We start from the raw sequence: 27,981 nt of genomic DNA on the forward strand, positions 1-27,981 counted from the left end.
AAAGGTAGCCACTTGGGCCTGCAAGTTATAATAGAGAAGACAGCCTTAAAGTGGATCAGAATATCATACATTTACCAAGCTCCCGATGGACGGCACAACACGTCTGTGGCATCTGTGTGTAATGCGTGGCCCATGGGAATGCGTACATTATGTCACGGAAACCACACGTAGTTCACTTTATATAAGTGGCTCTGGGCGCCAGACAAATGATAAGAGGGAGCTGCTCGCTCCTGCCATGCTGGCTCCATGTGGACACCGTGGGACGTGAGCCACTTATTCTAGATTTGAAACTTTCGTGACTGCAAGGATTCATATTCTTAGATTTTTTTTCGGTAAAGTCACGTGCTGTGACGGTTCCACATGAAGACAGAAGCTTGTGTTGCCTCCGAAACGTCTTGATTTTTATTTTATTTTTATTTTACTTTTATTAATTAAAATGTTTTACCTACGTGACTTTACCGAAAAAACCAAAGAATGTGAGCCACTTACTTTGGGGTCCTTCCCGGCCGCTCTGCAGTCGTCCTTCCATTCGCTCGCCGAGGGCCAGAAAATCTGCGCCGGAGAGAAAGCAATACAAAAAAATGAAATGGCAAGAGTTAAACGATGTTTCGTATCTGTAAATGACACACCGTGAGCATACATTAAAAAAAAAGAATGAATCTGATTAACATCTCCTCGACTGGATGTCATCACTTAGTTGGGGCAACAGGCCCCATTCCACTCCTTTTAGCACCCCCCCCCCCCCATATGCGGCTCCGTTGTATCGGGACGATTCTTCGAAATCTTGCGATTGCGAGCTACGTGACGGGCTGTAACAGGCTCGAGTTTTGTAAAAAAAGAAACTAAAAAAAAAAATATTAATCCGATTATAATTTGCAGCCCTTGTCCACCGCACTGCTGGATCAAGCCGCCCTCTTCCCCCTCGTGACACGTTGGTCACAAGGGTTATTTGGCCGTACTTCACCACGCTGATCAAGGTGGGTCGGTGTAGCGGAGTCCGACTGACACGAGCAATGATCTGGAATCAAACTTAATTTCACCCTGATCACTGTCACCGTTTTACCCCGGGAAAAAGAATTTCGCCCTGCATTCATTTTATAATACATATATATAAAATGAACATATAAATGGAGCGCAACAATATTTCGTGATGCTTTCATGAAACTGAATACGCCGATGAAAAAGTCAGTTCATCCGAGTGCATCCGACACCAGAATACTTCATGAGCATTGTCAACAGAGGGGAGCAACTACTTTCTCTGATTTTCAGTCCAACCTGGTTGACATGCTGAGCCCAAGTTGAAAGGGCACTCAAAGGCTGTTTGAAACGTGCCTGGAACGTCCCGCAGTTATTTTCTCCACTGAATTAACACCTGGCAGCTATGTTAACAATGCCCAGAAATTAGTAAGCCAGACAAATCCGTGACTCTATGGAACCAGGGTGTCATATTTAATCATCGCCCAAAAGGGCAACCTACAAACACGTGCAGATATTAAATCATTGCAGGCCCTCCTTAATAATTTATAATAAGTCCTTTATGGTCAATGAAGCACACACATACGCACACGTGCAATACCGTAGCTACTTGCAATTCTAGTCGTTCTACAGACTCACAAGGGGGTTTAACATTTATGCAAGATCGCAAAAATAATAATTTTAACGTTCAAGTCAAAAAAATATAGACTTTAATAGAATGAACACACCTTCTGTACATCGTAATGTGCCATACGGGCCCTTTACAAAGGCCCCAATAAATATCCTTTACAGTACAGAGTCCTGATAAAAAAAATATATTGACATTCGAATAATATATATTTCTATTATCCCAACAGCAATAGGCAGATATTCATCATCAATATATTTTTTTGTTACTTTTAATCGTAAAACTTTGCAATGAAACACTGTCCTGTGGAACCTTTGAAACACACAAACACACATATACATACACACATATACACACACACATACACATACACACACATACATACACACAAATACACACACACGAATATAATTTTTAAAGGCCCTTTCAAATATTTGTTACTTAAAAAAGCTAATTTGGAAAAATGGTCTGCCCAGCATTACTTTAAAGCACACATGCCTCAATTTGGACTTGGATATTATTTCTTTTCTTTGTAAGTCGTACAATGAACAAATCACACAACATCTGTGTGTCTGCTGTATAACCCAAAGAATATACATATCAGTGTACGCATAATAGCGGTTTATTATGGCTTCCATATGAAACCATTGCTATGAAAGCCATTGCCATCAAACACACTCCAATGAGGTAAATTGCATTTAATCTGTAATACATGAGAAAATAAAACAATATGAACTGTACGCTGTAATACAAGTTTCCCAATGTAGATTTGATTTATTTTATTTTTTTACTTAAAATGTGGGTTTAATTAGGTGGCCAGGTGGCTATGCGGTGGAAACAGTGAGGCAGCCAATGGTGAGAACCTGGGTTTGGAATCTGGACAGTCACCCGTGGTTGGCTTATCAAGCATTGTGAACTCATCATTCCAATCTCATTGCGTGCGGTCAAATAACCTCCATGACCTACACTGCAAGGGGATGCCCTCATCCTGCAGTTCATTGATAAACGGCTATACGTGTAGGCGTAGATCGTGGTATTGGACATACACAAAAAATGAGTCTAACCTTCTTGGTTCTCTCGGTAAAGCCACGTAGAATGGAAACAATAAAAATAATAAAATAAAACATAATAAAATAATTCTCATGACGTTTCGGCTACAACACAAGCAGCCGTCTTCAGGTGAAGAATGAAACACTGCCAAGCTTGGCTGCTTGCGTTGTAGCCTAAACGTCGTGAGAATTATTTTATTATGTTTTATTTTATTATTTTTATTGTTTCCATTCTACGTGACTTTACCGAAAGAACCAAGAAGATGAATCCCTGCAGTCACGAAAGCTTTAAATCGAAATTTAAGGAGCCTAACGCTTAGCCCGATCTGAAGTAACTGAAGGGATCATTCAAACCTCGTCATATATGGTCGAATAACCTCCGTATACCTGCCCTACAAGGGAAGCCCCTCATCCAGCAGTGGATTAATAATCGGCAATACATGTACAGTATATGGAGATTTTAGTATTGCACACACACAGAACACACCTAACACTTAGACCTCATCGAGAGTTACTGCAATTAAACCAAAATCGATGTGCATGTAAAGTGTGTAAGACTTTGCCTGATCCTTAAAACCAAACGCATCAGGGACCTGTTTGTCAAAGAGGGCGTGTGCAGATAAGTGTTGTCGGGCCCAAAATCGTTTCACTAAATTATATGGCTGTGTCTGGTGAGACTGCGATGCTAATTTTCAAAAGTCAACATGGCTACAAACTCACACAAAGTGGTCTGGTACTGTCAAACTGAGCAAGTGATAGAGGTTCTACATCCTTACAATAGAGGCAACTACCAATATAGAGGATTCAGGATGTAAACACACCCCTTGGCAGACAGGCCAGCTGTGCTTATATCCAAAGCAGCGTGCTTGTATCAGAAGTTTGCCCCTCACCTTTCCCCACCAGTGTGATGTGAGCAATGTGTTGCTTATGCCAGAAGCATAAGGTGTGCTAAATTTTAAAAAAGCGGTATTCATTTCATCAACCCTGGAGGGAAGATGAGTTGAGTCGATCCCTACCAAGGATTTTCAACTCGCAACCCTCCGACTTAGAGAGTCACACACCCTAATAACGGCACAGCCTACCGACTGCACCGCCGTGGATGAATTAACACAAAAAGGTGGTGAACTCAATAACGGCCAAAGGAATGTCTGCGGTGACGATCGCGTTTCACCAACCGTGAAATCTCTCCACATACCTCCCAATTGGCTCTAGAATTCATAACAAAATCACCCTCTTTTTTTTGTTTCAAGGTTCCTAAACGCTCTCCTCCTTTCACCTCCGCGTGTGTCGACCACGGCGGATTGCAAACGAGCCAGAGCCGCTGCACGTTGTTTGGCATGGTGGCCGACGTTTAACGTGCACGGACGGCGGTCACCTTTCGGTGGTCTGAGCTGATGTTCTCCAGGTTGAGAGCGAACAGGTAGTCGCGGGAGCCAAGGTAGAGCTGCCCTCTCTCCTCGTCCATCAGGAAGGGGTGGTAGCTCTCCGTGTCGTACAGTCCGCCGAAGCTCCATGTGCTGTTCGTCGCCTGCAGCTCTATGCGGAACAAAGGGGCAGCGTTGAAGCCATTAACGGCAAAACGACCACAAGCGCGTGAATATGTGAAACAAATGAAGAAAAAAATAATAGAAAACACGCACACGCTGCATTATCTGACGCTTGTAAACGTGGGTGAGAAGTATTTAATGGGTGGTAATGTTGCGTTGCAAGTCGCACAGCGGGATAGTGTCACCTGGAGCACGACGTGCGAGGTCGAGAGATGATTTCACGTCGAATGACGTCTACTGGAGTCGTAGATGCATGCCTCCTTTTGGCAATGCCTTTGGGAAATCCTTTTAGCACTGGTTTTTGTTTACTAGTTTTGGGCAAGCCTTTGATCAATTTGGCCAGTTTATTGTTCATAAGGTATATTATTTCTAGTAACACAATTTTTAAATAAAGTCTTGTTCATTTTCGACCATGTTTACGAGTGTTATCGTGGCCCCTCATTACAGGCAGGCAGAAGGAAGGACAGACGGACAGAGCTCATGCATTCACACTTTCAACCTTGAGCTGGAAAACATGAAGGAACGATGACTCATACTGGTAGGAACCTCCTGGTTACACCAGCCCACAGGGGATTATTGTGTCCGTCGTGCAGGGAGGGGCTGGGTGTGGAGGGTGGGTAGGGAGGGGCTGGGTGCGTGGGGAGGGGGGAGCTGGGTGGAGAGGGGGGAGGAGCTGGGTGGGGAGGAGCTGGGTGGGGAGGGGCTGCTCACCCCGTGGTGCCCTTATAAAACTCAAAGTTTAACCGACTCACGCCGGCTTGTGCCCGCCCTCACAGTCGGGCATTTTTGCGGAATACACCACGCCGCCGTTGACCCTGGACATTGACCGAGCAACCCAACGTTCCTACCAGCTCCCTCCACAGGAATGTGTTTAAAACCACCCGCTGACAAGAGGCCCACTGTCCGTGCTTATATAGAGGATTACAAGCTGAATTCAGACACTGCCCACAGGTATCGTGAGTACAAATAGAGCAGTGGCGACCTGCGTTTGATTCCCGGTAACGGCTAACGTCAGTGGTCAGAGCGATTTACAAACCGCCCCTCGGCCCACCGTTTCGCCGACGAGGGTGATTGCAAACGGCCAAGTGACCCCGTTGACCGACGCGCCACGTGGAGGCCTTCATCCAGCAGTGGATTTAGAAATGACTGTCCGTTGGAATATTTCAAATTAGTACAAAAAGAAGAGTCGACACTGTATGTGTCCTCTTCTTGGTTCTTTCGGTAAAGTCACGTAGAATGGAAATAATAAAATAATAAAAATAAAACATAATAAAATAATTCTCACGACGTTTCGGCCACAACGCAAGCAGCCGTCCTCAGGTGGAGAACAGGTCTGTCGAGAAGACAGAGTCTTTTATTATTTCCATTCTACGTGACTTTACCGAAAGAACCAAGAAGATGAATCCCTGCAGTCACGAAAGCTTTAAATCGAAATGTATGTGTCCTACTTTCCATAAGCACCATCTGCATTGAAATAGAGAGCCATGGGGTCGCCAATTATTTTTTCCGTTATTACCAATCGAAGAGACACAGGGAGCCTCATGGTCAAGAGAGCTTCTGATGTGGAAGAATGGGTAGGCACGCAGGAAATTAACTTATCCATGTTTAATGTCTGAGATTTGCCAAAGCAGCATGGGATAGTCTCAAAGTTTTGATGAAGAGATTGAATTATACAGAGAGCCACGTGACGTAGAGTGATTTTTTTTTAAATACTGCCTAGGAATCCCAAGCATCAGCTCACTTTTAATATGATGTTTAAGGGAAAAATGTCTTTTGTCAACCTTCTGCTAAATGAATGCCTCCACGCGCCATGTTGGTCACGGGGGTTGTTTGACCATACTTCACCACGCTGGTCATTGGAGATCTGCGAAGGTCGGGACCGGTTTTGATATTACTCGCCAATGATATTACACACGGCTAAATATCGAATTCAGATCACAAGGTTTAACCGTGCAGTTGGCGAACCAATGCACCTCCACTCCTCCTTGACATGATGTAATAAATGCAGAATTCACCTCAAAGTAAGCCTAATTGTATTATTTAAATTACTTTCAACCCTGACATAGAGATAGAGGTGGAAATATTCACCCCCCACCCCCCATCCACCCCAAACAATTCGATGAATTGTAACAATTCAAGATGGCTACTCAATTCAAGAAATCGTGAAACAAATAATTTTTTCAGGTGATGTGTTGGCAGCGGTGCACAGGAACAATTAACAAGGAAACTTGACACACTCGTAATAACACTGTGGCCTTAAAAGGACGGCGACGATTCAACCAATGGCCCGTCTTCATGGCACGTGGCTTCCTTTACATTACGGTGAATGGTAGCATTCATAGTGTCTGTAGGGGTGAACGGAGAAAGCATTGAAAAACGCCGATTGTTACACACGCGATTCGAAGCATGTAATGGGAGCTTAAGAATCCATATTAATCGATGAATATGCATCGTGCCATGCCAAAACTTCTGCCATGTATTCACTAAACATTTACAACTTTGAGAGCAAAACACACCATGTCTTTTCTTGTAAAATGTGCCATTCTCGTATTATGCCTTTGTAAATGTGATATCCACTGTTCAAGTATATATATACACACACAGAGAACTAATCTACCTCACGCTTCAAGGCTCGCCGCAGGATAATGCCCTGTGTGTTTACAAGCGTCCTTTCCAAAAGGCACAAAGAGGTCACCACCGGTGGGCACGATCAAATTCAAGTTAATTGTTTTGCTTTCACCACGGGAGAATTCGACAGCCCCAGGATAAGCAAAGAGTGACCCGGGTCACCAACGTGACAATAGATGGAGGGGGGGGGCAATAGCAACATAACGCAGAACAATGAAGCACATCGAAATCGGAGCAAGATTTAAACCGTCTATGAAAAACATCGAAAACAATGCACAAACATAAATCCACGTTCATTAATCCTTCCCCTGCAGCGTATGTGTCGGCTCGGGAAAGATTATTTTTAGACTCATCTCAGTACAAGTCATCGTACACAATGCCACGGCTGTCTACTACTCCTTGATCATTTATTTTTGCGGAGATAGGAATGAGCTCATACGTTGTTGTTTTTTTCTCCTTCCTGACCTGGCCATGACTTTCGAAGGGCCTTGCGACTACGTAATCTATACGACTAAGCAGCTGGCCCACATGACTGAGCCTTGATAGAATTTTTTTGGTTTGTTTGGGGGTCAAACCTTCAAATTTTTTTTTTTTTTTAACGCAAAGTAGGGTTCTAAAAAGATGGGCAGGCTAATAGTCGTGCAATTCGCACAGGGCTCTCAAGAGCCGGACGGATGGCATGAATTACTGCGAAGGTGCTATTGGGAAAGTAAGCCATGTGGGGCGTGCCGTATTTTCTTGGGCCGTTGAAAAATGTGAACTTTCCCCTACCCCAACCCCCTGTGACCAAGCAAGTAGAGACACACCAGGGCATCGAATAGGTCAAGAAATGTATTTCTATAAATATAACCAACTGGTCTTCCTTTGCCAACGCGGCGATGTTATGGAACATCTTTAATGCGAAATATTCGTGTCAAAAGTCATGATCTTAAAGAAGAGTCATATTTATTTTTCTGAAATATATATTGTATATACATAGGGCAAAGGTAAAGGTGCAGCCCTGCAATGTCTTGCTCATGACACTGCTGGAGGAAGGGCCTCCACGAGCCGGAGCTCTGGAGCACCCCTCTATACAGCATTTGGAATACTCTCCCACACTGGCGAGACGACATTTCCATAACATGTTGGAGTTTCAAAAACACACAATTAGCTCTGAATATTTTATTCCATAGAAACATTTGACCTTTCAAATATAAATGTTGTCTATTTCTACAAAAGTATAATGTTAGTCATAATATGCAAGGGAATTTTTTTTAACAATGCTTTATGATCAAATACATTAAGACTTTTATAGGTAACCACATTAAAAACGTTAAGAGCACAGATTAATTTGTATTTCGTTATGGAATTAAATCTGGCATTCGTGTAATTCTATGCCAATTTTATGTTTATTTTCATACGTTACATTAAATCGTTTGAATGAAATAGGTTGCAAATGCACACCACACAGCTCCACAGCTGAATCGTTTCACCCTGTTTTCATATTCGCTGGAATTTCTCTGAAATTTGAGAGTAGGAATGAATGAGCAAATTAATTAATTAATTAACTTTCATTATTTTTGCATTGAAATACAATAACCATTCAGAGGTTGGCGCTTAGCATAATACCAATAATATATCACATGTAAGGAGTACCCCCCCCCCTCCCACCTCCCCCAGTCTTTATTCAGCTGCAGTTATTATATTCCAGTACAATGCTCCTTTTCGTGGGTTAGCAATTATGCGGTGTCTTGTGCACACATGACAGCGAACCTTGCGACCTGACTTCGATTGATTGTCAGCCACAGCTTATGATGTTCGCAAATAATATCTGGACCAGTTCTGGGCACCCGCACCCTCCACTGCCCCCCCCCCCCCCCACTTCACCAACCCGCACTATTCCAGTTTAGTGAAGTATGGTCAAACACTGCCTATGACTGACAAAGTGTGTGTGTGCAGGATCTCATCTAGCAGTAGAGGATAGACAAAGGGCTTCATGTGGAGCAGTTTTGCATTAAAATTGCGAGTACACATGGACCGTGGTTCATTAACACACGTGATGTTTCATTTATTCGATTGATGCAATATAAACTCCATTTTTAGAAAATATGTGCACTTGAATTATATTATTGCTTTCGGTAAAGTTGAGCACAAATGGAAAAATACCATTTAGACATATTTAACAGAGATTTGTTCAACTTTCCACATAAATGCATTTAAGCTCTTGGATTTGTCTTCCAAGAGCGAGTGCAGATATGACAAGAGCCAATATCTTTACCAGACCGCATTCCACATTTCTGAATATTGAAGTGCAATAGTTATCGTCTTGTTGAGAGGTCGCCAATGGTTTTTTGAGGGGGGGGGGCACCCATTGCAGCGAGCTTTCAATAACACTGCATTGTAAATAACACTGCATTTTAAATGCAACGGACCACATGTGAGGCTCACAGGCATGTGGAATTGTTTACGGTGCTGCATATGGAACAAGAGAAGCAACGTCAAATCATCGCGTTGTGCTGCCGAAGCCCTTGGAAGCAATTGCCATCAACCATAATCGGGAAGCCCAAACAAATATTTGTTTTGCCCACAATAACATCCGCCGCGAGTTCAATTATCATAGGTGCCAGATTTGAAGCTTTCGTGACTGCAAGGATTCACATTCTTAGGTTTTTTTCGGTAAAGTCACGTAGGTAAAAAATTAAAATTAATGAAAAATTAAATAAAAATTAAATAAAAATCACGACGTTTCGGATGCAACACAAGCTTCCGTCTTCAGGTGGAACCGTCACAGCACGATATTAATTTAAAATGTTTACCTACGTGACTTTACCGAAAAAAACCTAAGAATATCATAGGTGCCATTTATTAAAAATGGTAGCGAGTTCGCAAAATGGCACACGTGGGAGTGCACAACAAAAAAAAGCGCACGGCAAATGTCTTTTCGGCGTTCTTTCGCCACACGCGCCTTTGAAGCGGCGAGCGATGCTGCGTATACATTTTAACGCGTCTTGGCAAAACACGATAAAGTTAGCACGCAGGTTTGACGGTGGGCTGCCACTGTACTTTATCCCTCCCCATAAACCCTTCATGGCAAAACAGGCCACGGAGTGCCAAGTCCAAATTCCACACATGCCCCCCCCTGCCCCCCCCCCCCCCCATTTTTTTTGAACTACAGTCGACTGTTGGTAAAGTTCAAAGACATTGGCTCAGTCCGGTTCGAAGAAAAGTAAAAGCGTGGCAATCGGACGTAATATGTTGCCTGAACTCACGGCTCCGGGTCAGAGTTCATGACAGGAACTCGGAGAGAGCAGAACAAAGTTTGGGCATTAGCCCCCGTGGCTTAACAGCGCGGGGCCTACGGAGCCCCAAAACTCTCGCCGCACGTGATAGTTATTAACACAATTTATAACAAAGCGCCGACTGTCGAAAGGATTACCACCGTGCAGCTTACTTACCACCTGAGGCAAGCACCGAGTCTAAAGTAAGACGCAACCCAATAACCCCCTCGCTGGGCACTGTTTTACTTCACATTCAGAACAATATCGACCCAGGGCAGCGAAGATATTTGATATTTTCTTGTCTAAATATTTGTTAAAATATACGCGCGTGGTTTAATCACCTCTAAAGAAGTGGCTTCCAGCTGCTGAGCAGTGTGCCGGCTATTTCATGTTTCAGATTCCATTGCCTAGACTGTGAATGGAGGTGAAGGTGGTAATTCCAAAGTGACTGTCGGCTAATATTGAGGCTGCATGGATTCCCGCACTCTGCAGCTTTAGGGTGTGTCTGTCCAACCAAACTAAAACAAAATAATTTTTTATCTTACCAGTTAAAGTCCAATGGGCTACATAGCTTATTTCAGAAGTAACCTGGCCACAAATGAAAGCCCAATGAAGTGGCTTATTAAGTGGAAAATTATAGCAGCCAAATACTAAAATGTGGAGGGAAAAACCGTAGGACCCAGAGAAAAATCCACGTGACCACGGGGAAAGAGACACGCAAACTCCAAATATACCGCAGGCGTCATGGATCGAACCCATGACCTCCTGCATACCAAGCGAGGTAATAAACATCTCTCCACCCTTTTCCCAATTCACTGCTCACCATAACTTCACCACGCTGGCCATCGCGGGTTGCTGAGCGTGTGGAGTATTGACGTGGGGCACAGTACAATAATGATTGTGGCTGCCTTCTGCTGCCCACAACATAGCCCACAGCAGCCTGCAACACCTGTTGTATGCACGGTGATTGCCCATCCAGGCACTATCCAGACTCTTTTTCCTGCTTAGCTTCCGAGATTGGACGAGGATGCAGTCATACATCTATTTGGACACCGTCCTCCTGCCCTGTAGTTAGTTGCCTCAATAATACCAAAAAGGCAGTGAAGACTTCGTGAGCTCACTACATGAAGCACCTGACATTCGCACTTCCATGCTAGAATATAGATACGTGAATTATTATCCAAGTTTTAAATTCACGTCAGATACCCTTGATTTAGCTTGACCATTCATTTTCAAAGGGGGACTCTCTCTGTAAAGGTCACCCAACCTCCATGGAGCCCAGTGGGTTGTTTTGTTTGCTTCAAAGCCACCCTAACGAGTCCTCTCCACACGCTGCATTCGCCCTGAGGTCTGCCCCGTGTGCCCGTCCCTTTCTTACAAATGAAACAAACCTTGACAAGCCTCCTAATCTCACATTCTTGAGGCATTGCCAGCCCACGATACAGTTATTGTCTCTGATTACACATTTCCACACGTTGCAGATTCTTGGAATGTAGTGCCTGCAATTGGATTTCAAAATGTAAATCACTGACAAAATTGAGGAATATCTGTTAATTTTACAGAAGTGGGGTGGAGCAGTGGTGGAGTGGATATTCCACTGCTCTATGAATCCAGCAACCCGAGTTTGATTCGCTGTCACGAGTCACATCAGTAGCGGGGGATAATCTTAAACAGTCCTGCACCTCCATCTCAGCTCCGCCAACTACGCTGACAAGTATGTTGAAGTACGGTCCAATAACACCCACGTTCACCAAGCAGTGGTTTGACAAAGGGGTGTCGATTATTTACGTCCATTATTTCGTATGTTTACCAAGACATCCATAGCATTGGTGCCGCTTGGATGTATGAATTCCTGCGTAATTGTAAGCACATATTTGTATTAATCTCATACATTTACTGAGCACCTGACTGGGCTCCTGGAATGACATTTCCTGAGCAGAAAGAAGGACAAGAAACTATCCTGGTTAAACGTAGGGTTTTGTTCAACCCAAATTTCTGTCATCTCAAGATAAAGTTTCCCTTGTGCACCACACCCTCTGATGGATGGCGTTTGACCACCGTACTTAAATTGCGACACTTTTCCGTCACGGGAACCAGTTTGGTTCTACCGGTATCAGTCGGGCTCTGCTAGTGACTTTAGCCGTTCGATATTGGAATAGTGCCCCAGACAGTAACACAATCTTTGATGATATTTAAAGATTTTTTAAATGTTATTTTAAATCTTATTAATTGTTTACTTGTGCATTCTTTATTATTAGTCATTGTTTTGCCCCCACCCCCCCCCCCCCAAACTAGACACCTTAAATTAATTTAATTTCAGTAGTTTACAATAAAGACACAAAACTAATTACTTATATGCACCCGCAATTCCGAATGTGAGTGACGAACCCCTGCCCCCCTCCTCCCCCCCCAAACATACGAGTCAAACTCTGCCTGTTTTAGAGTAATACGTGAAGGAATATCTCAGTCTGTGCTCTCTCCAGTTGCCCGGGTGATTAGCGGGCTATGTCCTTGCCTAGTCCTGGCCAGCTGGCTCTCAAACTCAACAAACAAACAATCATTTGATGCGGGCAAGACTTTGCACGTGATTCTACCGCTGGGGAAAAAATAACTAACACGTGGCGATATTTTCTTCAACTCAAGTTACAGAGTAATTTTATCGGCAGTGCATCAAATCCGCGCCGACGCATTAATTTCATCGCTTGAATTCAGCGGATGCCCAAATCTATCTTTCAATAAAATACACTTCTTAACTACGCACGGATGCACTCAGGGCATGTTACAAGGAATCGATTCCTCAATTAAAATTACACTCACAATGCGTCCATGAAATCGTCCGCATGAGAACGTATTTTTTAACAATTGAAGCAAATTACATGCAGCAACGGCGTGAGATAAGTAATTACGGGGTTGCGCCTTCATCCATGGAGGCCAACGGAGTGAACGACGCTGTACCGATGAGCCAGAAAAAAAAGCAAGAAGCATTATAAATGAGATGGTGAAAGCGAGAAATTAAATATTAATTCCCGAGTTTATTCTCTGTGATGAAATCAATTCTGACAATCCACTGCATCACATTGGGAGGGGATGGTGACATCTTACGCGCCTATTGCAAACATGCTGCTGTAAAGGACCTTGAAAGTGTCTGCGTGCAGGTGGCTTATTTGCCCTTCGCACAGTGACCTCTTTTCGCGGACACTGTCGTGAAATCTGTTATATTTCGTTGGTGCAGGACGTAAAACAAAATACACGCACAGCTGAAAGCAACCGGGTGCCGTGTTCACTGCTGTTCCCAGAGCTCAGCACGGGCGGAGCAGCTTGGGTTTCAAACCAAGGGGAAAACCTTGGGATGTAGAGACCACAGCTTTGCCCCAGGGCTTCATTCCGCTGAACATTTTACAGGTCCCCCCGTATTTTCAAACTCCACAAGTAAGGCACCGCATAGCGAGCAATAACTCAATGGTGAAATCAGAAATAGTAAATTGTGAAAAAATATTTTGGGTAGTAAACTAATAACATCGACTGACCTCTGTTCTGTAGTCATCATCTTCTACAGCAGGGACCACGATCTCTCTACCGCTGAATGAAGGCCTCCCCCCACCCACCTCGCCACCACCTGCACGGTCTTAGGAAACAATAATCAATCTCTCTCCTGCACGAGTGCTGATCTCATCAATCTATCTCTGCAGTGGTTGTCCTCTCAGGCATGTTCCCTCTTTTTGGCTGCCATTCCATCGCAAGTCTCATCCATCAGTCGTTGTCCCTTCCAGCGACATGCCCTGCGCCCAAGCCCACTTACCTCTATTAACCGTGAGCCTTAGTACTGTAAGCTTCGTATACCGAGCAAGGGAAGTGACCGCATTTTGTAGATGCTTACAATTCACATTTCCTTTCTAATTCATGGGCTCCTGTATCTGTCCCTCTCTCATGTGAATTCCCAGCATGCATCTCTCCGTGCTCCTTGATACAATCTTATCAGCGTTCACGTTTCTGACACATGTGTCAGCGTGAGTACTGTGCGTGGATATTAAATGTTGTTCTTTCATCACGTTTGGTATGTTGCTTTTATTGATCAATTTTATATTTCCAAAAGCAGTCCAAAGGGCTTCACTCGCCCCTCTATATCATCCGATGTTATTGGGAAGAGCACTCACTCTAAATCACGGAACCTCACCAGTGCAAATGACAATATGCTATAATCATTTTATATTGTTGTGAAGCGCTTTAGGTAATATCAATAAATAACTACCACCATTCTGTACCTCCGCGTGAAAATAAACTTCTAGATAACATATATTTTTATACAAATAAAATACACTCGTATAAAAAGATCATTGTAAACGTATATACAGAGGTAATGAAAGATTGGCTCTCTTCCTGGAGGCGCAACTGAATATATTTTCTTTAAATTTTATTTATCTGATGCAAAAGCTTTCTCGGAGAATACAAACAGAGCCCTTTCACTGTGAGCTCCGTATGCCAGCAACAGAAGTGACCCCATTCCATTTCCTGTTATAGGGCTCTGCTATCATTTACGATCAGTCACAAAAAAAGCATGTAAACATTATAAGGCTGCTGTTAAACGAAATAAGCCTGGCAAATAAACCTGCTACGATACGATAGTTTTAAGACCGTGGCTTAAATCTCGGGTGCATCGTGAATTCTGAGAAGTAAGATTGTTGAATTCGCACAGCTGGGTTCATAACAAATCTCAGCGGTAGGGGGGGGGAGGGGTCGAACAGGTTGCGATGTGGTCGCTATGACATCAACCGCATGGAATTCACGGTTGTATGCTGGGCATTCACCCGGGAAAAGCTCCTGTTGAGATGCGCTTCTCCGAAATCGGATAACAAAAAAAAACGCATTTATTTCATGCCGTCTTGTATGCCGTGTACATAGGACGATTCGCCGAGTGTTCCGTTTGATTGACGGATGACCTTAAGGCCGACTGTGTTCTCTGCAATAACCAAAACGCTGTAAACACCTGCAAGAGGCAATGCAATACTGCCTGCTGTGAAACATTGCCTCTTAGTAAATCAGTTTTGTACAACCAAATTGAAACAGATGGGATAAATATTGGCCCACGCATTATCGGAAAGATGTCTGTGACCAGAGCATTTTGAGCATGACCAATCTCTTCATATCGCAGAAGCTAAGCGGATTTTGAGCCTGGTTAGTATTTGGATGGGGGGACCATTGGGGCTTGCCAGGTGTTGTAGGCGTGGCGCTGTGCGTTGGGCTAAGGAGATGACAGTGCTTAGCATAACTTCCTCCTGAGCGTGGGTTGTCTTTGTGGTCTCTGATTTCCTCTCACGTGAAAGAAAAAAACTCATCACTCGAATTGACCAAACATCCAAACGCAGGATCCCTGCTGAAAATTAATCTTGAGACTGATTGAAACTCTTCCAAGGTAATTGTCAATTTGTATGATAAATGGAAACACGGCTGACAATAACTTTATTAAACAAAAAATGCAATATGTTTTTTTTGGCCACAATATGCAATCCACTCCATCTTAATAAACATTTAACCTCCGTATGAACCGTGGCTGAGTACTCCCTCTACTTAGCAACCACAACAGGCTGTTGGTATTTAATTGAGGTTCTTGTGTGGGAGTTGTGTTTGGGACTAAGAAACCCATCAAATGCCTCATCCTCACATTGGAAATGTGTGACTCATGCCCAAGCCTTGGAAATCCAAAGAAGCCCTCAATTCCTTTACGGAAATGTCACGCATTTGAATTTCTGACATTTATTTAGTGAGGTAATGTTATTTAAATGTGGGCGAACACATGTATGACTTTCGCAGTTGCTAAAGGGGGCGGTTGGTAGGGGGGGGGGGTTGCTCAAATCAATTGCTGAGTGCAATGGGAGGCAGAAACGGATGGAGGAAGAACACGGATCAGTTAGTTTGTCAAGATGAGCAGTTGAACAGGACTTTCCATGAGTCTTACGAGTAAAATGTGTTTTGCCACAAGCAGCTCTTGCTTCCGCGGATTTTTGTAGCTGTGCTCATATCGGGATGGGCTAATGTGCATTACTGAAGACCACAATTTAGTCAAAATGCCAGACCTCGATGCCACACTGGCAACACACTGGCATTGTGACTCACCCACAAGCACAGACCAGTGTGTAATGAGCAGCATGTGCTCAAGTCTTGTGTTATTGCCAGCCAAAGGGCAGCTGGTCCGATGGTCGAGGGTGACGTAACTCTCACACAACCCTCGTAAGACAGTCACCACTAACCCCTGCTCCTCACTCGTGGTGCTCAACACTCACCAGATTCAACAACGACCACCCCAACCACTTCATATACACCCCTAATCAATGTCATCGCACACACACCTCTCTAACTTTCTGGACATCTGTGAAAAGGAGCTCAATAGCTCATCGGATTCATCTAGTGTAAATAAATATTTTGATTTTGATTCTGATCTCGAATGATTTTGAAACGGGGACACGTGGCACGAATGGCTATGGAAAATGGTAGAGGTGACATAAATGCCAGGGCTAAAGCGCCCAATTAATCAGGTCGAAGTTCAAAGTTTAAAAAAATAGTTATTCAAACCTCGTTTTGACGGACTGCGTATCGCAAGCAGCTTTATAATGATATCTTGTTCATTAACATTGGTGGAGTGGCTTCAGAGCAGTTCTACGTAAAACATCCATGCACACAGACAAACACGCAATTAGCCACTTATTATACACATGTGTGCCATCTGAATTTTCCTAATTGCTGCACTGGACATTAATGCATGGGCATTTCCAAAATGATGCATTCCATATGATAACAAAAAAACGATTGCTTGCGTGGAACAGAGTTGGATATTGGCCACGGCTATTCAAAGAAAACCAATAAGCATAATAAAAAATAACAAGTGATGTGGATCAACAATTATGAAGGATATATATATTTGTGCGGCAGTGTGGTACAGCAGTAACACTCGTGCATCAAAGCACGGGGTTCTACCAGATAGTCTATTTTCCTCCCATAGCCAAAAACCCCACCCATGAAATGTAACTGATATTGGCCAATCATTGCAAATGCTGACATGTTACCTGCAAATTACACAATTGGGATCACACAGAGCAGCAACATCGCCTCCTACTGAACAAAAACTCGGCAGGATTCCCCGCTGATAAAGAATCTTGAGGCTCGGTGAGGCCCTCCTAAGGTAAACACGCGTTGTCGTCAAAATAACGATAATGTAAATCTTGACTTAAAGCTTTCATGACTGCAGGAATTCATATTGTTTGGGTCTTTCAGTAAAGTCACGTAAAGTCACGTAGAAGGGAAATAATGATATAATAAAAATGAAACATAATAATTATATTACTTTATAATTATATGATTTTATTTTATAATTATATTATTTTATTATGTTTGATTTTTTTTATTTTATTATTTCCCCTCTACGTGACTTTACCGAAATAACCAAGAAGATGAATCCCTGCAGTCACGAAAGCTTTAAATCGAAATTTAAAGTCACGTAGATAGAAAATTTATAGATCACGACGTTTCGATGCTGACGTCAGCAGTCCTCCTGCTGTGTTTGTTTCACCTGTTGATGGTTGCTTGTTCGAGCGATCGAAACGTCGTGATTTATTAATTTTAAACAAAATAATAAAAACTACGACGTTTCGATCACAACACAAGCGATCGTCATCAGGAGGAAAGATGACGGATGCTTGGTGTTGTGATCGAAACGTCGTAGTTTTTTTTGTTATTTTCTTTGAACCATCTACGTGACTTTACCGAAAGACCCGAAGAAGAATTATTATTTTGTAATAACGCAAAATACACAAATAATGATTCTGAGCTGTATTCATGGACCCATAAAGGAGCTTGTACGAAGTATGCGTAACGTGAAATGAGATGCGTAAGCAGAAATGTGTTGTGTAAAATAATTGTATGAAGGTTGTTTGAACAAGACCGTGGCAATAAAAAAAAATCTATGGCTTATCCTTGACATAAACCCAGATCTTACAGTCACCGATTTTGAGACCGAGTAAAAGTTTTACTTTTCAGCTTTTTGTCTCTAGAATGGTGTTGTTTTGTTCTAGTCTTATCTTTACAGCAGATCATAAGGTTAAATAACACTTAGCCCTTGCTCAATACACTGCTCTGTGAAAGCCAGTTCACACCGTGTAAGGATTGTTTGGCCTGACATCGGCATTGCTGGTCAGTGCAGGTCGGTGAAAGGGAGTTGGCCCAGGTCAGATCTCACTCACCACCGATATTAGCCCTCGTGGGAATTAAACTCAAGCTGCCAGATGCCTACGGCCGTGCCGCTACTCAATGCAGCATGACTGCCCCCCCGCCCCCGCCCCCCCAACCAATCAAATGCTTAATAAGAGGTGGGTAAAGGTGCAGCCCTGCAATTTCTCGCTCACGCCACTGCTGGCAGAAGGGCCTCTACTAGCGGATGCTCTGGTTAGCTCCTGTTGGCCTACTCGTCCACGCCGATCAGACTTGTAAGAGGTGAAAATGGCCACACTTTACCCTGCCACACATCCCCCTCCCCCGCCCTCCCACCTCTGGATGGACAGAGGTGAGGGAATTTAATAAACTTGCACCGTTGTTTCAACTGCTGTGCCTTGCGATCGAACCGGCGACCTCCGAGTTAAAGGTCCAGTGTGTGAACCATCGCACCGTGCGGCAGCAACACTGAGTGTGAACTATTTGTCTGTTGTCAACGTGACACTTTTTTACTGATTGGCCGTGTCGGGTGGTGGAGGGTTACGACACATTTATAAATAACGCGATCTAAACCCAAAAACGTTGATTATGAACAATATTGGTCTACGTGTTAAACTGAGTGAGAGATAATAATGCGCGTATCGCTATTTTTTTTTACATTGATAGTGGCAAGAGCAGAGCGAGGCCGCATAAATATTCCCAACAAAAGCGGTCGCCCATTAATGGCGTTCAATGTTTATCCACCAGCAAAAGGAAAAGACGGGCGTCCGTTTAGATTGGGTCCTTTTAGATCGAGAGCGTCAATTGACGTTCAACTTGCGATAACAAAAGGATTAGCCTGTAACGGGGGGGAGGGGGGGGTGCGGGGGGGGGTGGGGTCAAACCCGTGCCAACTCTTGACATTCTAAGTTTGCGCTCCATAAAAGACTTGACGCCAAAACTAAGTCGCTGTCATCGCACATCTCGGGGACTGTGGTGAGGAGGCTTCGAGAGCCGTCTCCGCTCTGCACGGCCAGATAAAGGGGCGCTTCTTTTTTGCTGCTTTTGTCGCGAATCTTTTCTGCGGCGAGAGAGTCGGACAGCGGGAAGGAGGCCGCGAGGTGTGGCGCCGTGATCGTTCGGTGACTCGCCGGAGCACATTCGTTTTACGCGAGGTTTAAACAAGCACACGTTTTCATCAGCTTGCTTATGAGCTTGCGCCAGTGTGCCAAATGGTCTGTTATGTGGAACGTCTCGATAGCGATCAAACCCCAAAAATATGGAGCGCCACGCACGAGCACATAAACACCCCGCCGTACTCAGGATTTATAAAGAGTGTGCATATTTATGGGCCAGATAAGACTCGCAATAACAATAAAACATTTCGGTTTAGTGTCGGCCTCCGATTTGTTAGATTTAGTGCTGTTATGCACAAATGAAACGAAAACCCAGTTTAGCTTGGACAGATGTCAGAATCCGTGCACGGGGAGGTTTGGGTAGCGGCACATGTGCCGCATGCCTTGGTTTAAAAACCTAAGAATAGAAGCGCGAGCAATGACCACGAACATCCCTTTCATGTCTTTCTTTGAAGTGAGCGTGTTTTGTACCGATAGAGGTCCAAGCCATTGCGTTTAATCTTGAGAAAATAATTCATGTAAGAGTTTTTTTTTCATTCTGGAAAATTATTCAATTTCCCTCTGCCATGCGTTTTTAAAAATTAATATTTAGTGAAGCTCTTTGCTTGAATTTTTGTTGCATACCGTAGTCTTAAAAACATTGATAAGAAACTAAACGTCAGTATTAATTTGTTATACAGCTGAAGAAGAATGCGAGAATCACGTGAAGATAAAAACTGCGACATTTGTTTCTAACGGCGGTCTTAAAAAATGTACGGATGTAAACGATTCAGTACCTTAGCTGGAGAGCCTCAACTAAAATCTCGAAAAAGCTCATTAAAAAAAACTCCGTTCAAAAAGTTTACAAAAAACAACATTAATTAAAAAAAGGAACTTTCAACAAACTTTGCCAACAAAACAGTGCCCCTCTCGCTCTCTCATATCTCCCGAGCTCACGCACAAATACATCCGCGCGGACCCCCTCCGACAACGGCGCGGCATTATTCTATAAAGCGGCGCCCGTCGCGGCTGGCGTTGTTATTTTTTACACGCGGCGGGCGCGAATGTGAAACGCGAAACGCGATACGAAACGTGAGCGGAGTTGTCGATGGGGGGGGGGGTGAGAGGGAGATTTGCGTACCCTGATAAGACAGCTTGATCCTCGGAATCGACGACTTGCTCGCCTGGCCACGCACCGCAGCCACGCTCAGCAGGAGCAGAGTCGTGAAGGTGGACAACTTCCAAGTCCACCTTGACCCCGTCGATCGAGCAGTCCCGCCGCAGCAGTCCATCTCAGCCGCCACCGCCGTGTTTGCTAATCTTTCCGGCCAAGACCTCGCTCCTCCGTCTGTCGGCAGCGTGCGCACACGGGGCGGAGAGAGGGGGGGAGCGACAGCTACTCAGAGGACAGGGCGGGGGCATGGCGGAGTCATCGTCTCACGTCAGCACATATATAGCCCTGGGAGAGACTCGACTCTTCGGCGGAGAGAGCATGGAAGGAATGCATGAGGGAGGCACGTACAGACGCGGTGCACTGACTGAGGAGGAGGGAGCGTGGAGTGGTGGTGGTGGGTGGGTGGTGGGGGGTGTAGGAGGAAATTTGGCAGCGTTCTCCGATGTTGCAACACAACAAAAGTGAAAGGCTTAATTGTGAGCCTCGCGCTGCGTTGGAAATGTTTCTCACAATCGGGGCACAATGCGTTCGTCAAAAGCTTTAATTCGGCATGAGACCGGCGCGACAAAGGGAACTCCGAACATTAATCAAATTTGAATTCTTCTATTCGAATAATAATTGACTTAAATGCTTTCAAACACCCTATGCTTTTGCATTGTTGTTTTTTTCTCTCTCTCTCTCTCTTTCTCGTTCATTGCTTTTTCTTCAAATTTAATTCAGAATTGTAAAAAAAAACTTTTAAAAATGCACGCTGCGATTGAAAGCCACAGCAGCTGTCTCCTCAGCCCTGAACGATGAGGGGGTTGTGTGGGGATATTTCGGAAAGGTTGGGACGCATTCTGACCGTGGTGGTCCATTCCGACTGCTCCACAGCGACGGTAGAACTTGGCCACAAAAAGCCAAGGCACTTGCACAAAAAACACATTCAATACTTTCAAAAATGTCACGTTTGAGTGTCCTGGCTGAATGGTGAGGTGGATGGGGGGTGGATGGGGGGTTAGCGAGGTGGGGGGAGTGGAGGTGGGGGGTGAACGAGGGGGGTGGGGTTGAACGAGGGGGGGTGGAGTGGGGGTGAACGAGGGGGGTGGAGGGGGGGGTGAACGAGGGGGGGGGGTGGAGGTGGGGGTGAACGAGGGGGGTGGAGGGGGGGTGAACGAGGGGGGGGGGGGTGGAGGTGGGGAGTGAACGAGGGGGGTGGAGGGGGGGGTGAACGAGGGGGGGGGGTGGAGGTGGGGGTGAACGAGGGGGTGTGGATGGGAGGTGAACGAGGGGGGGGTTGGAGGTGGGGGTGAACGAGGGGGGTGGAGGTGGGGGGTGAACGAGGTGGGGGGAGTGGAGGTGGGGGGTGAACGAGGGGGTGGAGGCGGGGGTGAACGAGGGGGGGTTGGAGGTGGGGGTGAACGGGGGAGAGGGGTGGATGGGGGGTGGACGAGGGGGTGGAGGTGGGGGTGAACGAGGGGGGGAGGGGTGGATGGGGGGTGGACGAGGGGGTGGAGGTGGGGGGTGAACGAGGGGGTGGTTGCGAGAGGGGGGGGACGTTGAAAATAAAAACAACAAATAAAAAAGCTGTCAAAGGTTCTTCCTCGATAGGTTCAAATGTCAGCCAGTACTCGATGTTTGTGTTCGCTAAACATGTCGCGGAGCCGATGACAGCCTTGAACAACGTGGGCACCATTTACAAGTGCGAAGGAATGAGCAATTTGCAGGGCTGCAGCCTTTCTTTTTTCCTTTTCCCCCCGGCACTTGCCGACAAGTGATGGACACGTCTCGCGAAGCCGCGGATTTCGCCACACAGGCTCCCTTCACGCCGACTTCCAGTAAAAGGAAACGCGCATAGCGCAAGAGGTTTCGCAGCTTTTTAACGGGAATGGTTGCAATAATTATTTTAGGGGGGAAAAAAATATTAAATTGACAGACGGAGAACAAAAATATTCACGCGCAGACAAAGGTGAGGTTTGTTACTCGTCAGACGTGTATATTTACCATACTTAAAAAAAGGAAAACTTGTTATTAAATACAATTATGGACTGAAGAGAATATAGTTACGTGTTTGATATTACAGATTACCACAATTGAGAACACCGATTACAGTGTGATCGTTGGTAAACATTCGCGAAACATTAACAGCAGATTAGTGAGCGGTTGGAATGCATTTTTACATCGCTTCTCGGTGTCAGCTGTTGATGAACGCGTTCACTCGATCTGTGAGCAAACGACACACTGACGCCTGTTTCGCACGATGGCAAAGACCCGCGTCTGAAATTACGCGACGCAAAGAGAAGCTTAAAAAAAAGATTGAAGCTTAAACATTAAGACGGCAAAAAAGTAGATTTTTTATTTTTTCATGGAAAGGCAAAAGCGGTCGCTCAGCGTACGAGGCGTGGAATTGGCGTGGAGATATGACAAGGGCGTCAGGAACCGCGTGTGGCGAAGAGGCAATCAAACTCCCAAATTGCTTACGCGCGAGTGCTGGACGCAGCAAACGCAGCGGGGAAAACTCGCCGTGGGGAAGAAAAAAACCCATTTTTTTACACGCAAGTGGCGCTCCTGGCGCGTTGGCAGAACGGCACACGCCGCTCACGCTCCCGGAAATCCCAAAGTCTCCAGGCGGCCTGCCGCCACAGCCTCCCCCCCTCTCCTCCTCCTCCTCTCTCCCTGCCTCGGTCTCTCGCGTCCGCCCCCGTGGATACCGCTGCACTGCACCCCCCCCCACCCCTGCCTACGGCTTCTTCCTCTCTCGCTTCAGCTCCCTCCCTCCCACCTTGGCTGCTTCTCTTTCATTTACAAATAATAATCATTATTATTACCTCGAAAAATCTCGAAAAACTACTCACTTCTAAATCTTTTTGTAGTCATTTTTTTTATTACTTTAGTATAAATACATATTTTGATTCGTATGTTGTTTTTTCTGACTTTGTGAACGAAAAGACACAAATTCGACCGTTTTCTCATTGAAAATAGGTAAATTTCTAAATATCACTGTCCTGGTCACAAAAGCAAAGTTTGTGGGGAATAATACCCACTTTCTGTACTTTTGAGGCATAAGCAATTAGAAAATAACACTTACTACCCATAAAAAAATGTGTTAGTGTTATCCGCCATTCCCTTGCCCAATATCTCAAACCGCTGGCCACAGCCTCGCGTCCTCTGGCCCCGCGTTCTCCCTGCCGAGCCAAGCCTGGCGCGGCTCGGCGGACCACCACGTGGTTCTCTGACTAACCACACTGGACTTAAAGCTCCGCCGAGTGTTTCGGCACACTTATCCCACCAACAAGCAAGCAGACACAGCGGGGGTGCGGGGAAGGGGCATTGGTTCGCAATTATTCGCCCTGCTCCACAAGCCACGGGGAGAGTTTTTTGGCTGGTATCGGATGCGTGCGTGTGCGCGCTCTCAAGCCCGCGGTTTGCCCCGGCCAGCCAAGCAGGTCAATGTGCTCTGGAAACCACCCATTAAGCACGCAATTTGGCAGGTCCCAGGATTTTCGGTAGGGCCCTCTCGGGATTCAGGCAAATTGTGACGGCAAGAATTTGAGGGGTCACGTCGCTGTTGGCTGAGGGAATAACTAAATCATTTGCTCCGTCTCACCTCAAGTGTGTGAACACAAAGGGGAAGACGATAGCGCACACACTCGCTATGGCAACGGGGGGCCCGAGGAGAACATTGTCTCGATGGCAACCCGTACGCTATGGGCTTCGGTGCGGCATTCCGTGCAGGGCACGTCAATAAAATATGGTGACGTTATTTAAATATGTGTCGACCCACAGCTTTGGCGCAGAGCAAAATAAATTGGCGAACCCTTTGGGCCCTGACATCAGAAACTGCCCGAATGCAAACGTTAGGTCCCCGGTATTCTATCCCATTTAGGCAGCTGTGCTGAGCCCTCGCACAACACAAAAACTACGGAAAGGGGATTTGAGGAAATCACTGCGATCTTATCACGGAACTGAGCGTCTCGTTGAACAGCAAATGATTGAAAACTATATATTTTTTGAAAACTGCTCTTTTGAGTTTAGTTGTTGTCCTTCCCCTGCACCTCTAAATAGCGCGGTTGGCTGTGTATGGTGCGAAAGAAGTTCAATATACATACAGTACTGATTTATTCTTTGGGTCTTTCGGTAAAGTCACGTAAATAGGTTCAAATAAATGTTTTTGTTATTTTCTCTGAACCTATCTACGTAACTTTACCGAAAGAACCAAGAAGCTGCAGTCACGAAAGCTTTAAATCGAAATTTACCGAAAGACCCAAATAATATGAATTCCTGCAGTCACGAAAGCTTTAAGTCAAGATTTAGTACTGTACTTGACCAATGGTCTACTACTGTTTAAGCCGCACGTGCAATTGAAAAGTATTTAAATCTAAATCAAGAGGCTGCCTTAGCCGTGGTGTGCAAGCACTGTCCAAAAACACCTCGCGGCCATCATGAACAATGCCGCCTTCTGGAGACTCAACATGCAATGTATTCCATTGTAAGGCATTGCACGAGGCCACATTAATGATGGCGATGGTCAGGTGTTCAAGGTCTGTCAATCATCAAAATTAATGAAAATATAATAAAATAAAAACAAAAATCACGACGTTTCGGAGGCAACACAAGTCTCCGTCATCAGGTGGGACCGTCACAGCCGAATTAGCTGCAGCCGAATTAGCTGCAGCTAATTCGGCTGTGACGGTCCCACCTGATGACGGAGACTTGTGTTGCCTCCGAAACGTCGTGATTTTTGTTTTTATTTTATTTTATTTTCATTAATTTTGATGTTTTACCTACGTGACTTTACCGAAAAAACCTAAGAATATGATTCCTTGCAGTCACGAAAGCTTCAAATCTAGAATTAAGGTCTGTCAATTTCACAGGAAGGAATGGGATGGAAACACCGTGTTTCAGGATGCTGGAGGACTGCAGTCAGGTTTTGTTGTTGGCTTGACCTTGGTCTTTTATTTTCTACACCCAGCACCGCGTGCTTATTTTTTTTCATATCGTCTGATGTATGTTCGCATGAGGGGTTCACATTTTTTTAAATCGTGTTTTTGGTACCGACGGCTCCTCCTTAGACCCGGGGGAATAAACAAAATACACCCAGGTCACTACAGAGAGAACCGCTTACAAAAATAGAATTACAGTTAAACATTTTATCTTGAGAGACCATTGGTAAATGTCCGTGATCACAAAAGGCACGTTCCTTCCAGCGGCTACGTTTTATTCGCTCGTATTAGTCGACCACCGCCGTTGAGAAAAACGCCGATCCACCGTGTCTAACACTGAGGTAGCAAAATGTGCCGTGACTCGCTCATATTAAATTTATCGCGTACAATGCGTGTCTGTGCACGTGATTTAAAGCCGGTCGTATTATATATTAATTCTTTAATACCCTTTCCCCTACCTCTTCTGTACAATGTCAATTTAATTTGGCAAAGAAGCAGCCGCTGAGAGCCGTGCACGGCTGTTTGTAGCGGAACGCTATTATGCAAGTGCCTTCTGGGTAGCGGATCCAAACGTTGGGGATTCGAACGCAATTAATATATCAACGGTTTTGCTTTAATGCACCTCTCCCACGTGATTGGCATGTTTAATTAAAGTGACCCTTTCCAAGAAGCGAGCTTCAAAGAGGCGCCGACCAATAATCTGGGATGAATTTGCACGTTCAATACTCGCGGCCGTGATAACGGCTGACAGGAGAGAGGCGGTGGGATGGTGTTCTGCAAGAGGCGTTTGCGTTTCTCGACGAGAGCGAGGCATAGGGCGCCACGGTGGCGAGATGTTAACTACCTCGCCTGGTGAAACAGGAGGTCGTGGGTGGTTCGATGCGTCGTTACACCGCTTGTTGTCCGGCATGGTGTACAAAGTTTCAGTTCACGGGCATAGAAGCTCACAGCACATCGGACACAATGCCGTTTCAGTTCACTGGCCAAGAAGGTCGCCACACATCGGATGCCAGGGTGGTGAGATGTTAACTACCCTCGCCTGGTATACAGGAAGTCAAAGAACCAAAGAGTAAGGAAGTCGTGGGTTCGATCCCGACCCGAAGCCTGCTGTATATTTGCAGTTTGCGTGTTCTCCCCGTGGTCGCGTGAATTTCTCTCCGGGTCCTCTGGGTTTTCCCATCCGCATTTGGAATCGCGCGCTTAAAGTATTTGGCGGAATATAAATTTTCACGTGACAGACTTGGGTCCATGCTGCGCGGGCGAATGCCCGTAAGGAGAAAGGAAAAAAACACATTTGCGAGAGGCCAAAATTTCCACTGAAAACACCGCATACCATCGTGTCAGTCGATCGATCAATCATACGCTCATCCTGGGGCTGAACAAAGGGCATTGGAAGGTCGAAGCGACCCATTTAACCAGAAAATGCAGTCCATGTACAATTTCACCTCGGGGGGAGGAGGGAGGGGTGGGGGATTCACGCCGTGATGGGAAACGTGGTTGTGCTCTTGGCTCTAAACCCAACGTTGGGTAATGTTTTATATCATTATTAATCGTATTTATTTTCAGCCGGTACGCCTTAAGATAACAACAACAGTGCCGCTGACATGGAAGGAAAAGCCCAGAGGAATGCCTCACACTCATTGGGAGTGACTGCAAACATTAGGCAAATGGACCTGAATGGCGGGTACTATGTTTGACCCACTTGGATTGACAATGAATTAATGTCCATTAGTACATTTAGTGCCACAGGCACCCTGCGTACAATGTAATAATTACCATGGATACCATGACCTGATGGACTCAAGGAGCCGCACAATAATCTCAAATTAGTCACAGTTGGCTGCGTTACAGTGCGAAAGAAGTTCTACATACAGTACATACAATAACAAGCTGCTTTTTGATGTCCGAAAGCGTCGTTGTTTGTGTTTCAACCCACAAGGTGCCTTGGCATTCATTGAGTCGCTGATGGAAAAATAGAGGGCACTTCAGTCAAGAGAAAAGGCTGCCCAAAAATCCATAGAATTTTCATGTGCGTAATGTCAGACAACTTGGCACCCTGCTGAGAAAGCAACTGCGATTACCTATTCGTAGAAATTGCCCTGATAGCAATGTTATTCGCTGACATCCAATGGCCCAAAAATGCTTGTCTGGATTCGAGGAGATTATCACATTCTGAGATGCCTTGGATTAAGTTATGCATGTACTTATTTATTTTTATTTTAACAATCGCCAAGAAAGGTCTCAGGGATTTGCAAAATGGATTACGCATCGAGATGGAGAAAACAGATATGGTCGCGCTTGAGGCCACTTTGACAACTAACGACAAAACCTGATCTTTTGTGAGTTGCATTGTTTTTCTTTTGCTTTTCCGTGTATTACATTCATAATAAAAAATAACATGCGGTGTTTCTGCACGAAAAAAAATGATGCAAAACAACACTGCCCTCCAAGCCTAGATGTATAGAGTATTGCGGTATTTAAAAAATGCCCTTCTCTGGCCCTGACAGG

At 45.0% G+C, this 27,981-nt stretch overlaps 1 protein-coding gene across 1 annotated transcript; it reads right to left on the minus strand.

The window, feature by feature from the left end:
• Positions 1-426: 426 nt before the first annotated feature.
• LOC144954014 (semaphorin-3ab-like) lies at positions 427-20,905 on the minus strand. The gene is made up of 3 exons (XM_078884594.1): positions 20,519-20,905; positions 4,028-4,188; positions 427-552 (listed from the first exon to the last, which is right to left on the minus strand). The coding sequence occupies exons 1-3, from the start codon at positions 20,667-20,669 to the stop codon at positions 442-444; spliced, it is 423 nt and encodes a 140-aa protein (XP_078740720.1). The 5' UTR covers positions 20,670-20,905; the 3' UTR covers positions 427-441.
• Between the last annotated feature and the right edge of the window lie 7,076 nt (positions 20,906-27,981).

This window comes from Lampetra fluviatilis, unplaced genomic scaffold (assembly GCF_964198595.1).
Source record: "Lampetra fluviatilis unplaced genomic scaffold, kcLamFluv1.1 SCAFFOLD_1081, whole genome shotgun sequence".
NCBI classification, from domain to species: Eukaryota; Metazoa; Chordata; class Hyperoartia; order Petromyzontiformes; family Petromyzontidae; genus Lampetra; species Lampetra fluviatilis.